The 13,780-nt window shown below is 41.0% G+C and overlaps 1 protein-coding gene across 3 annotated transcripts; it reads right to left on the minus strand.

The window, feature by feature from the left end:
- Positions 1 to 979: 979 nt before the first annotated feature.
- On the minus strand, positions 980 to 9,893 carry zbtb33 (zinc finger and BTB domain containing 33). Of its 3 annotated transcripts, XM_057850636.1 has the most exons (3): positions 9,732 to 9,893; positions 9,626 to 9,647; positions 980 to 4,366 (listed from the first exon to the last, which is right to left on the minus strand). In XM_057850636.1, the coding sequence occupies exon 3, from the start codon at positions 4,362 to 4,364 to the stop codon at positions 2,559 to 2,561; it is 1,806 nt and encodes a 601-aa protein (XP_057706619.1). In that variant the 5' UTR covers positions 4,365 to 4,366; positions 9,626 to 9,647; positions 9,732 to 9,893; the 3' UTR covers positions 980 to 2,558. The 3 variants fall into 3 exon arrangements, with proteins under 3 accessions (XP_057706619.1, XP_057706620.1, XP_057706618.1); XM_057850637.1 differs by lacking the exon at positions 9,626 to 9,647; XM_057850635.1 differs by having other exon boundaries at positions 9,626 to 9,893.
- Between the last annotated feature and the right edge of the window lie 3,887 nt (positions 9,894 to 13,780).

Here is a 13,780-nt window from a genome sequence, read left to right on the forward strand (position 1 = left end):
AGTGTTGACTCCCTCTAAAGCATGTAACATATACATTTGGCCTTGAGAAACAGAACAAATAAAACTTAAACTGCCTAAGCCAACTTTAAATACCTTCAATGAAACCCATGTTTGGGCTTGCAAAAATTAGAATAAAAATACATTTGTATTCATGGTATTTGTGCAAAGATGAGCGTTATCAACCAAGGAATGTGGAGTGATAGCAGAAATCATTTGCATTTTTTTTGAAAAATCACATTCCAAACCCTAATTCACGGTTACAATAACTTTCTGGAGCTGAACTTATCAGAAAATTATTAACCACAAAGTATTTCATTATTCACCTAAGTGTAGGCCTGAACGATATTGGAAAAAACTATCATTGTAATTTTTGGGGGGTTATATTGCGATATTATATTGCGATATTAAAAGAAGAAGACTTTTCACTTTTCACCAGATAACTTGAATAGCTCTTTTTGGATAGACCTGAATGATATTGGAAAATATTAACATTGCGATATATGTTGGCAAGGCTCCACACTTACTTTTTGCATTGGTTGCACTGGTTCACCTTTAACGCCATCGTTTTAATCAGTCTCCATAACATTCATATAATTCAATAATCTTCTGAACCGCCTATCCTCACAAGGGTTGCGGGGGTGCTGAGATCTAGCACAGATAACTCCAGGCGGAAGGCAAGTACACCCTGAACTGGTTGCCAGAATAGCATAGAAAAATGCTTGTCTTTATTGAATGCTTCATTGAGTGAGTCCACTCAAATTCACTCACACTTTTGACGCTCACACTGCCGACAACAGCCTCTCACTTACACAATGATTTGCCAGAGCACACTACCACTAGTGTGTAACAAGCTAAACGATGATTAACACTAGTGGTGGGAATCTTTGGGCACCTAACGGTTCGATTACGATTATGATTCAGAGGCTACGATTAGATTATAAATCGATTATTGATGACCCCCTCCCTCCCGCCCCCCAAGCTATTAGCTGCTTTTAATGTTTCGTACAATACTTACAAAAATTGTACAAAAAGCCTCTCAGGCTTAAATAAACGACTATTTCAGGATCAAGTTAACAGTTCAAAACAGTCAATAAAATACTCAAGTCCCCATTCTGTATCAGCAGCTTTAAACTACATTCAATTAATTTAATGTTGTGAATCAACCGTTAAAGTTGTTAAAATTGCTCCCGTTATTCCATAATTTCCTTTCTGTCTACTTTCGACATGTGAAAGTTTTAAAACTGTTTTAAAAATAGATTCAAGTCAAAATTTTGCCGATTTAGTATTTTAGATAAAAAGTTAATTAGGTTTGCCAGGAAGGTTCGCTACAACAGCCTTCCAGGGAAGTCTACTGCTTTAAGATGGCGGCTGTTTACTAACGTCGGCAAGTCTGTCATTTCGCATCTAGTTCTTTACACATGTGATATCTACCATAGCATTATGTGGATGTAGTTTGTAGCGGCTGTCGGCAGCAGTCAGGTATTATTGTTTTTTTATCTAGCGGCATGAGTTGAGCCAAAGCTGTGAGTTGAGCATTGTCATTACCCAGATAATGACAAGCATGATGTTTACTCTCGGTCCGTTCCTCATTGTGTCCTGAAGACCGCGCTGACTGTGTTTTAGTTCCGCTTTACTTGACATATTTCGATAATTGAAATTTGGATGTTTGTGAATCGTTCACGAATCTTCCAGGGCCAAATCGCGAATAATCAAATCGGAAATTTCGCACACCTCTAATTACCACATTTGCGCCTTTGATATGTGGAGCTACCAAGCCTCATCTGCCAAATCAAAGCTACAAACCTGTCAATCATCATTGACTTTAAGAACCAAACATGATCTGCACTGTTGAGGAGGGAGTACTGTACTGTACTGTACTGTACTAGCATGAAGCATAAAAACAAGTTTGCGTGTTCTTAAAAAAAAAAAAACACAAAAAAAATCGTACGTCCTTCTGATGCGAGTATTGCTCATCCGCACAGCAATGTTCCAACGATATATCGTTCAGGCCTACCTAAGCACATCAAATAAATGCTTTTTTTTTTTTTTTTAACTGCTGTAGGTGGCAGAAAGTACAATTCCATAAATGTATCCATCTGTCGCCATTCAGAAGAAAAACTGTGTTCCAACAAGTGGGCCCAGATTACTCACTAAGTACATTATTAAGTAAAGGAAGATGAGGTTATCATTTTTTTCCGGCCCATATACTTTTGTGGCTTCTTTCTTTAGAGGTGCGCCGTAACATTTCTGTAATGTAAAACACGTACCTTGGCTCAATTGAGTTAGGGAAACACAGCTTAAATTTCAATATTTGGGCAGCAAATATCAACACCGTAACAAGTTGTGTGTGTCTATTAACCGTATAATAGCCAAAGTCTTAAAACAAGTGATCAAGGTTGTTTGGGCCACATTTTAAAAGAACAAGCATTGCAGTCATGTGTGTGAACATTCCCTCGTCCGGACCACCACAGTGAAATGAAGATCCACAGAGGAGCCGTGGAAGTCCAAGCGGGGGGGCCTTCCAAAAAGGCACGAGTGAAGGCGCGGGCCAGCGCAGCTCAGTATGTCTCCGGAATGTTAAAATTAAACTCCGATTTGGCCTCGGGTGGGTTGACATTGTTGGGCGCCCCCGGTCGGCCCATTAGCATGTGCTCTTCAGATTCGAAAATATCGTCCCAATTCAACGCCTGGCTCTGAGCAGGTGGGGGGACACCCTCTGGAGTAGGGGGCGCGCGGTAAGTGCCGCCGTCCTGGCCGATGAATGGCCCACCCGACACGTCTGCGCTCCACGAGTAGGCCTTCGTCTGCGTCGCCTTGAAAGGCAGCAAGCGGTAAATGTTGTCTTCCCCGTCCTTGGCCTTCTTGCCGCTGGGGGCTATGTGATGCACTTGCTTGCAGTGGTTGGAGAGTAGCTGGTAGTTGAGGAAGGTACCGTGGCACATCAGGCACTGGTAGCGCCGCTCGCCCGTGTGTTGAATTTCGTGTTTAGTCCTGTACTCGGCCAGGGCGAAGACTTTGTCGCAGTAGCGGCACGGGTACTTCCTTTCCCACGAGTGCGTATTGAAGTGACGGCGGAGGCTTGTTCGACACACGTAAGGACGTTTGCACACGGTGCACACGTAGAAAGTCTTGCCATCCATGATCAGCTCGTAGTGGTTCTCGGACTCGGATTTGGACTTTTTCTTGTCCGGCGAGGACTTAGGGTTCTCGGAAAATTCCGGTATGGATCTCTTCTCTTTGTTAGCGTTCGAGCCTCCCTCTCCTGGATCTTCCTTCACTGGTACAATGTCGTAAGTGTTCTCTCCAATATTGGCGTAAACTTTACAATCAGGTGAAATTGAATCAATTTCCTTGGCTGTGTGAAGCGTGACCGTCTTTTTCGTCGCCATCGCAGGATTGACAATATTTCTTGGACCGGAAGGGCTATCCGAGATGTCCAGCAATCGGATTTTGGAATCTCCTTGCTGCGGCAAAGTGAAAATTTGCTTTTTTTGGACTCCTAATACGTCATTGTTTTCCATCACTCTGCCGTTTCCAAACGACTGCGGCGCAGCGGGCAACTCAGGGTTGAAGCTGCTGGACCTTGCTGGCGTGGTGGGAGTACTTCCTGGCGACATTCTGGCGGGGGAATTGAGGTTATTGGAGCTGCTGTCGGGACTGTGCAACGGGCTTCTGTCAGGAAACTTTACATCTTGCGTTACTGCGGCTTCTTTCAATTTTGCACTTGAAGATTCTTCACTTTGAGCCTTTTCAACTTTATCCACATTTGCTGAGTCCAGACAAATGATGTCCCCCGAGGCTTTCTGAGCTCCGGCGTCTGTCTTTGAGATGAACATGACGTCATCGTCCGAGTCCTCGTCCTTATTCGCGGTGTTGCTCGACTGTTTGAACTCCTCCGTAGATATGGAGTAGGACTCCGAAATGATGGGCGTATTCATCACTGATGATATTTGGTTTTGGGGGTCTTCATCCTTTGATAAACCGGGCACACATATGACTTGGGAAAGCGGGGTCGCCAGGTTAGCAATGAACTTCACCCCAAGTGTCTGCCCGGCGCTCATGAGCTCCTCCAGCAAGTCCGAGCGAATACGAACGATCTTTGAGCTGTATATGTAATTGAGGACATGTTCGAAGATCTCAGCTCGGATGCAGTTGAGTTCAATGACTTGCCCAGAGACAACAAAGAGCTGATGGAAATATGTACTCGATGCAGACAGGATGGTTTTGTGAGCGCGGAACTTCTTGTCTTGTACTATTATGGTGACGTCGCAAAATAATCCACTCTTCCGCTGCTCATTCAATGACTTCAGCAACGTAGCTGAATAATGAGTGTCAGTCACAGTGATTAGTTTTAGAGTTGGCATGTCTGCAGTGGGGGAGGAAAAAAGCAGAATGGTGGATTAATGTGATAAAAGTAAACTTTTTTCACAATTTGAATTTGTTCATATTCAAGTGTCATATTCTCCAATGTGCTTTAAGAGCTCATATACTGTACGTCTATTAGTCAAGTGCCCCAGGATGGTTAAAAGTCATATTGCACCTGATGTTTGGAAGCAGTAACAGAATTTCCTATTTTAAATGTTGCTTTATCTTTTTCCAAGGATTTCAGTGATGCCCTTGGCCCAGAACCAATTCATGTAATAATTAAACAACAGTCATTTATTAAAAATAGGGATGCAACAATAGTTAATTCTAGAGGTTGACCGATATATCGGGCCTATATATGGACTTCTTTCCAACATCGGCCATCAGCCAATTGACAAAACAGAAAAAGCCCATAAAAAAGGATTTTGATCAGGTATCTGTGTGGGCAATTGTGACCGCCGCTGACTGACGGTAGGACCCCGGAAGGACCCTGCAGCAGCTTGAAGCAATAATAACTGACTGCCGCCGATAGCCACTACAAACCATGCCCACGTTGCTACAAACTTCGCCCACATTATGCTACGTTACTACAAATTGTAATTGGGGTTCGTGCTTTTTATTCAATTTCAAAAGTGTGTTGACTTGGCATTTTGACTTTGCATCACCAGTAATACCTGACTGCAGCCAACAGCCTCCAAACAAGCCTACATTGCTACAAACTATGCCCACATGATGCTACGGTAGATATCACATGTATATAGAACTAGATGTGAAATGACAGACACGGCGGCGTTAGCACATGTATAGACAACTAGATGTGAAATGACAGACTCGTCGGTGTTAGTAAACATCCGCCATCTTAAAACAGTAGACTTCTCAGGAAGGCTCTGTTGTACGGAACCTAAGGTGAGTAACTTTTTATATTAAATACTAAATCGGCAAAATTTGACTTCATTCTATCTTTAAATGATGAAACAGTTTTGAAACTTTCACATGTCCAAAGTAGACAGAAAGGAAATAAAGGAATAATGCAATCACGGGAGCAATTTTAACAACTTTAACTGTTGATTCACAACATAAAATGACTTCCAAAAATAGCAATTGCTAGTTACAATCTAATTATCGCAATATCTAAAATACCCCTGTGTCTAGTAAGTTAAGGATAAAGAATTGGGCTAGGGCCTATTGTCCCAAAAAAACCTTTGAACTTCACATAGAACAGTAAACAAATTCTTCGCGCCACTGTATCAACAGGGGCTTAGTTTGTATGAGGCGTGGTTTGTAGGGTGGCTCCGGCTGCAGTCTGACCCTTCTCGTTTGAAGGCAAGCTGCTACAGGAGGCTTCAGGCTTGCCTGTTTTGTAAATATTGAAAGATTAGTTTTTTATCTTGTATAAGAGAGTGTGCAATATTGCTTCAGCCTTTCAATGTGTTTACTGAGTGATCCTTACAGTCAAAATGTAACTCGAAGTGTTTGCGTAGCATTTGCGTTAGTATTAGCTTTAGCATGGCGCGCATCCTCTTAAACTCTCACTCTTAATTGTTTATATCTTGTTGTGACATCTCGGTGGGTTTAATTATTTAAAAATAATGTACTGTTCTTACGGAGTGTGTATAATCATAAAAAGAAGTGCTGTGTTTGTTGGTTTGGTAGCACTAGACTGAATTAATTGTTTAAGTCATCATTGTAAATTTAAAGCTGTTGAAGCAATTTAAAAAACAACGCCTTTCATCATCTACGTGCTTAAAAAAAGTATACCCGCCTAAAATACCGGCTTACAAAACCGGCTTTAAAATCGGCTGAAATTGTTTTTAGATATCGGCATTTGGAAATCCCATAACAGTCAATGTCTAGTTAATGCAATAAAATTTGCAGCAAAAAATGGCACTGAAGTGCATTTTTGGTTTTCAAACTAAAGACTACTGTGACCTTACCTGCTCACTCAACTATCACATTATCAAGGTCAATTCCTTTGTTTAATTCTATTATATACTATGATTACTAGAGGTGGGAATCTTTGGGCACCTAACGATTCGATTACGATTCAGAGGCTCCGATTCGATTATAAATCGATTATTGATGCATGACACTCTGTCTCTGTGTTGTGTGATGACACGTGAACACTTTGTATGCCAAGCAGCTATTGCTATTGGCCTGCTACAGACCAATGAGAGCGGGCCAATAGCCACTCTTGACCAATGCCGGGGCCGCTTTTTCATATGGAGGAAAAACAAACTACTAGAGTGAAATGTCGGCGGTCTGGACATATTTCCGTTTATAATCTCCGTCAAGTACAATAACAGCATGCAAGATTTGCGGCCTGAAAGTTTCGGGCGGTGGCATGAAATCGTCCAGTTTCAATAGCTCGAACCTGATAAAACATTTGAAGACGAAACATGTGACCGAACACAAAAGAGTTTGAGCCTACAACAGCAGGACTGCTATCCAGAGGAAGGGCGTTGGACCGGAAGCAACGATCTCTGGTCAGTTCACTACGTCTACTTTACTTTTATTGTCTTTTACTGAAAGAAATGCCACAGTAATATGGGACCTGTTTCCAAAGTAGGGTTGCCACCTTTCAGATTTAGAAATAAGGGACTCCCCCCTCCCGCTCAAAGCTGTACAGGTGACGAAAAATAGGGACTTCCCCAAACTCCTAAAATGCATAGAAATCTATCTATCTATATATATTCGTTCATTTAAAAGTTGCGTTCTGTATTGAAGCAATACGGAACGCAACTTTTAAACCAACGATTCCTTGTTTCAAAGGACGGGTGGCAAGCCTATTCAAAAGTGCTGTAGAAGTAATCCGTAAGTAAGTATGTATGTTGTTGCTGGGGCACAGAGAAGGATGCTAATAGAGAGACACGATGCTGTGGTCAATTATTATTACTTATAATTTCATGAAAGTTGCACTGTTTGGCCTTTGAGAGGTTTAAAAAGGTTTATTCAGTTCATTCAGAGTTTATCATTATGAATTTATTTTTACTTTCTTACTGTTGGGCTAGTATTATACATGTTTTGATTTCATAAATGTAGCACTATTTTGGACTTTGAGAGCCAAAGGTTTATTCAACTTTTGTCTACTAGGGTTTAGTAGACTATTCACTTTGTATTAGTCTTTTTTCTGTTTTGCAAAGATAAGCAGCAGCTTGACAAAGCCATGATAGGAATGGTTTCACATCCAAGTATGTAGCTCTTTGGAAAAAAAAAAAAATATATATATATATATATATATATACACATGGCGGAAAACACAGACAAGACTGAAAAAGCAGTTTCTGCTCTTGCACTCCTCTTTAAAAGAAACTGCTGTATTTTAAGCCAAAACCACTGTTGTGTTTGATAGACATAAACATATTGTATGTCTATATGCTGCCATAGCAGATTCATGGCGCATGAAGCCCCCGAACTATTTTCAATTTGCCCGTTTTACCCTGAAAACCCCTGTTTACAGACAGCGCGCAACCGCTTTTGTTTCAACCCAGCCATAAAACAAAGGTAATTAATTATATTTATTATTCAAAATGACTGTCATTTTTAGCATAGAATCATTAATTGATGTCTAATATTTCGTTTAAAAAAAAAAGACTTTAAAAAATTATTCACTCGCATATTTTAAACTTTTAAACAAATGACGTCACAATGAAAAAAATGGTGTCTGCAAAAAAGTCACGGATATTTACCTCATAACTATCACATAATTGTATTTTTTTTTTGTTTCTGTCGCATTTTTTCCGATATGTTAGATAATAAATAATCGATCCAAACAAAGAAAAATAGGGGGAAAAAACGTTTAAAAAGGTAAATATATGAAAAAGGAAATGTCGACCACACCTTGATGTCTACAATTGCATAGTGACCCTTGTTATATTACCATGTTTCACCCATAAAATCCCCCAAAAATCCAGCTGTGGCCATCCACAGCTGTGTCTTGACTCTCAGTGATACATGCTATATGGAGTTTTTGGATCGAAACAAGGTAAGTACGCGATAATATCTAGTTAAAGTCATGGCGTCTGAAATTCTGCTCTCGCGTGCTCTCACCTCCAGATAGGATTTTGCTGTTTACATTTTTTTTAAATGCCCTCCTGTTAAAAATTTTTCTTCCCCAGAAAATTGAGATTTTAAGCTTGCCAATGATGTATCACACGTGCATATCGGACAATTTGGAAAGTTGGCTAAATTGGGGGTTTCAGAGCGGAACTTCAAGTCACCTGAGTGTTTTCTGCCATATATAAATGGGGTGGTATCGGTATCGACCGATACTGCACAGCCAGGTATTGGTATCGGGGCCAAAAAATGGTATCGGTGCAACACTAAATACTAATACCATTACTAGTACTATTATTACTGTTACTACTATTATTATTACTATTCTATTATATATACATACAGACATACAACAGCCTTAAAAGAAAAATGCTATGCAATAAACTGCATTAACCTGTTTGTAAATACTGTAAAAATGACTTTGTATGTAATAGGACCAATTACTGATTAATGTCTAAATTAAAAAATAATAATACATTCTATTGCTGTTTCTCGACTGTTTCGAATCCTATTGCTTCAAAACTGTATTTTATGGTGATCGAAATATTATGTCTTTAAAGATATCGATTATGTATCGAATCTCAACCCATGTTTCCGTATTGAAAAAAGCACATTATCATTTGTGTTGTGAACACCAGTTGCATTACAAGTATTCCCTAGTGCCAAGAAATTAAATATATAACTAAATAAAGCTGTGGAGATTTTTTTGTATTTAATAGTGAGTACAATGCAGTAATGACTGAACCAAGATACTTAAGGAAATTATTCTCAGGTTTCTAATAGGATCAAATGTGATGACAATCAATATTTTGATCGCACATATGTGAAGGAAAAAAATCAAATTCCTAGGTTTACATACAGAAACCCTGACGCTAAACACAAGCAATCATCCACATCACAATAATAATCAGAAGTGACGTTCGCTAGTTTTCCTTCGGCCAAGAGGTAGCGTTTCCAGTGACGTTAAAAGACTGACTTCATAGATTGAAAATGTTGCACATTGTGTGTACTCGTATGTGCATTTTTGTAGTTACTAAAAAATATGTCAATACCTTTATGTTGTCTTGTTATGAACAAAAGAACAGCGCGGGCCTATATTATGACAGCTCGCATATGTAAACGCTTCCAGAAATGCACAACACTTCATACATTTGACTCAGAAGGGCGATCGAATGACAAGATGAATATCGAATGCAAAACAGTTTACCTGCGCCTTGTAAGTTTTCCGCCTGCGTAAAGAAAGTAGAAAAGCGGCGTTGAAGCTAGTTGCGTTAGCCGCTTGGCTACACAATGGCTAAGCGGAGGGGCTTCACCTGCCAAACGAGGGTTGCGTTGTCGAGTGATTGTCACAACAACCACGAGGAGTCGCCACTGCGTGGCATCAAAACGTTCATTTCAGATTGACATTTTAATGAAAAACAGCGTAACATGTCTTGGAAACCTATCGTCCGGCAAAAAACAAACAAACAAACAAAAAAAACTTTCAGATGAGGAACCACTTCCGGGTTGTCTGGACTCATGTTACCTGTCACCAATTTAAGTACCCATGATTAACCAAAAATAAAGTTAAAATGTTCGATCTTAGTTTCACCTTAAAGCGCAAGCAATGGTGCTTCACGATGTAACATAGTCATGATAAATTACAAAACATATAACTCTCAAGCAACCCATTATAAACATTTACTTAATGGCAAATAAAATCCTAACAACGTGTGTATTTGCCTGTGAGTTACCAATGCAAAGTTACATTGTTTAAACGTAAGATGACACATTCAACATGGTGGCGAACTGACGTACGGTGTTGTGTCTAATGGCTTACCGCTCGTTCTACGTCACTTCCGCTTATTAATATTCATGACGTTAGCAACTGATGCTAAGGGGGGACACGCTACCTTACTTAATGGCTAATAAAATCCAAACAACGTGTGTATTTGCATGTGAGTTGCCAATGCAAAGTTAAATTGTTTTAACGTAAGACGACACGTTCAGCATGATGGTGAACTGACGTAAGGTGTTTTTTTTTAATTTTTTTAAAATTGAACAATACCAAACATACACATAACAGACAATAATACAAAGCAACTAGTTCACATGGAATATAATCTTCTCAACACGTCTACATCGTAAGACATACAAAAAAATAAAAATAAAAATAAATAAATATAAATAATAATTCAAGAGGAAACTCAATATATTATAAGCTAAACAATTTTGCATGAGCTTCTAGAGTAGACTTGCATTTATTATTTTGTATCATATTAAGTGATGTCAAATATGATTCAAATTCAACCAAAAGAATTTTAAATTTCGGATTTACTTTTTAAAATTTAGATTTATGAATATGAAATTTCCCTAGCAATATATAAAGATTTAATATAGTAATTTTTTTTTTTTAATCTTTGGATTCAAATACAGTAATGATTGTTTTTCCCTTTAAGTCAATGTTTTGTTTAGTTTGACATAAAATATATTTTTGAAGATCCGTCCAAAACTTTGCACTAATGGGGCAACCATAAAACAAATGAGTCACGCTTTCAGGTTCAGTCTTACAAAATGTACATTTGTTGTCAATATCCTTAAAACGAGACAAGTGCACGTTAGTCGGGTGTACATTATGTAAAACTTGACATACGGTGTTGTGCCTAATGGCTTACCGCACGCTACACGTCACTTCCGCTCATTAATATTCAGGACGTTAGTAACTGTTGCTAAGGGGGGACACGCTAACGTTTGTCCCCAATAGTAAATGGATGGAAATAGTCTACGAAGGAGATGTTTACAGAGCTAAACCTTCCAATTATGTCCGAAAATGATTTCCTTTGTGCCAAATTAACTGGTAAAGATGTGGAAGAATATACAAATGTTCAGTTAAAGCGATGGCTTGAGTGTCGAGAGCTGAAAAAGAGCCGAGCTGATCCACATCTTTTTCCTTTCGCCACTGACAATGACGTTCTCCTGTTTTAACAAGCTATCCTTTACCCCCATATCCCCTGTCTTTCTTATATATTATGTCCTCTGGTTGTCTTACGTCTCTGACCTTTCTTGGGGGTAATTTATATTGTTAGTCTTGTGTAGCGATTGCAAATGCTACTCAGTGACAGCGAACGGACACTATCATTATGAGGTCTATGATTCGCTTTTGTTGCCTCGTTTGCTAGCTTCCAGCCACATATTATGCAGAATACACTGGGTTGTAGGCTCCTCTTCCCGCTCAGCAGGTAGCCTTTTCCTTGTAAAACAGCTGTCCAAAGACATCGCTACCCACAGCACACAGTCCACAGCAGCTAACATTACTGTATGTATTGACTGGCGCTGGGCTGCTATAGGTGTGCAAACACCCCAGTAATGGCGGCCAACCACTAGAGGGCTACGTACACAAATCTCTACCCTGATTAGTCAAAAGAGTAGACAGGCATATTGATGTGTCAAGAGGCACACGCCAGATTGTGGTCGTTAACAAATTATTTATCATTTCTCCATGGCCCAGTAGCAAATGCGCCATAGACCGGTACCGGTCCCCGGACCAGTGGTTGGGCATCACTGTCCTAGAAGGCAGAAGTCTGTAGTACAAACAGGAAGCATTTTAGCAGGGGGTGTGAGAGTCTGACAACACCAGCCAAAATCCACCTATTTACAGACAAAACTATTTACAGATGTAGTGTCACTTCATCTACAAGTTTTTGCACCTTAAAACACACCAATAGTGTCCAATAGCATTACGTTCCTATGGCAAATGCACAATTAGGGGCCAAATTGCCATACCGTTGAGGCACAGGTGTTCAATCGACAGAACACCAGCTTAAGTATGCTGTGGATGTTGATTGATGTTGGTTCACTTATCTGTCCAATCCTGTAATCAGAATGTTGACACACCTACACACACTGGGAGAATTTGGACCGGGGCTGAGAGCGCAGAGGCCCTAATAGATATTTTCGTACACATGCGCTTAAACTGACTGTGGCTGATTCACTCTCCTAGAAGTACATTTAACTCTGCCACAGGCATCTGTGTTCAACTCACCTAATTGACACTGTGCCAAGAGCGATCTTTACGCTGCTAGTGTTAAAGCAACATCCAAATAAACACCGATAAACTCAAAATAATTTACACCAAAATATCAACTCTATAGAATTCTGTGCAGTCACACTGTATCTCGCACTGTGCTGTCCTTCTAGCCGGGAACTCCAGACTCACCGCTGTTCCAGCCATAGAGTCTGGTGACTGTTCAGCGGATCAAATTACCAGGGCAGAGCAAGCCTCAGCAACCAGACAGCGGAGTGGACCAATCAGTGACGGGCGGACGTGATGTTGGTAAAGCGACAAGAAACTCTAGCACGAGGACGTAAACATACGAAGAGCGGAGAACGGAGAAGTTTATTCAAAATGGCTAGCGCGTGTTATGTGTTTTTGGTCATGTAAAACTGAATTTACCGCAGATAGGAACATATTGTCGGCTCTCCCGTTCGCCATCTGTGTTGTTGTGGAGACGACTTCCGACGCACAAGAGTGACGTTGCTCGTTAAAAACATGTCACGATCGGAGCCCCGACCCCCCACCCCAATCCCGCGGCCGGCAGCCTATGCAGAGGGGAGGCTCCGATCTTGCATCGCCCCATTACAGTTCCTCGGCGTTCTCCTGCCTCCGCCTTCCCCTCTTCTTCTCTGACTGGACATCCGCCCTGCGCTCCGTCGCGGGTCGCTGGCTGGGCGCCGGTGTATCAGCGGGGTGTTGCCTGCACCGGCGGGGGGCCCTGTCCTGCCTGGGTGGGGGCCGTGGCCCTGGGTTGGCTCCCGCACTGCTTCTCCGCCCGTCTGCGTGGCTGTCGCGCGTCCGGTGGGGCTCGCGTGCTGCTGGATGTGGTTGGGCATGCTCGGGTTGGGGGTCCTGGTGCCGGGACTGGCCATGGGGCGGCGTAGGGTTGGTCGCCAACGGGCTTACATTCATAAGAGATTCACATGATTACTGGGTTCTAGATCACAGAAATGATTTGTGTACACTCTACCTCTTTCAATCACTTAGCGTATAGACACCCCCACCCCCGTCCCCCTCTTTCACTGGCCAATAGGCCCCCACATGGTGTAAACCGGAAATACATCTCGCTGACGATGGCACCAGCATATTAATAATTAGTCTAGATGTTCTATGTATTTCTTGTTGTTGTTTGTGTATGTGTTTCTTTTCTTTCTTCTTTTGTGTTGCTTTTCTTCTGCCCCCCCATTGTCCCTTCCTGTTCGCTGCTTTGTCATAATAAAAAGGTATTTTGAATGATCACAATGGGAGTAAATAAGACTCTCAATGTGAAACATTAAAACTGTTCAGACAACCCGGGCACTTAGACTTCCATTCTCTGTGTCAAACAGC

This window comes from Corythoichthys intestinalis, chromosome 11 (assembly GCF_030265065.1).
Source record: "Corythoichthys intestinalis isolate RoL2023-P3 chromosome 11, ASM3026506v1, whole genome shotgun sequence".
Taxonomy (NCBI): Eukaryota; Metazoa; Chordata; class Actinopteri; order Syngnathiformes; family Syngnathidae; genus Corythoichthys; species Corythoichthys intestinalis.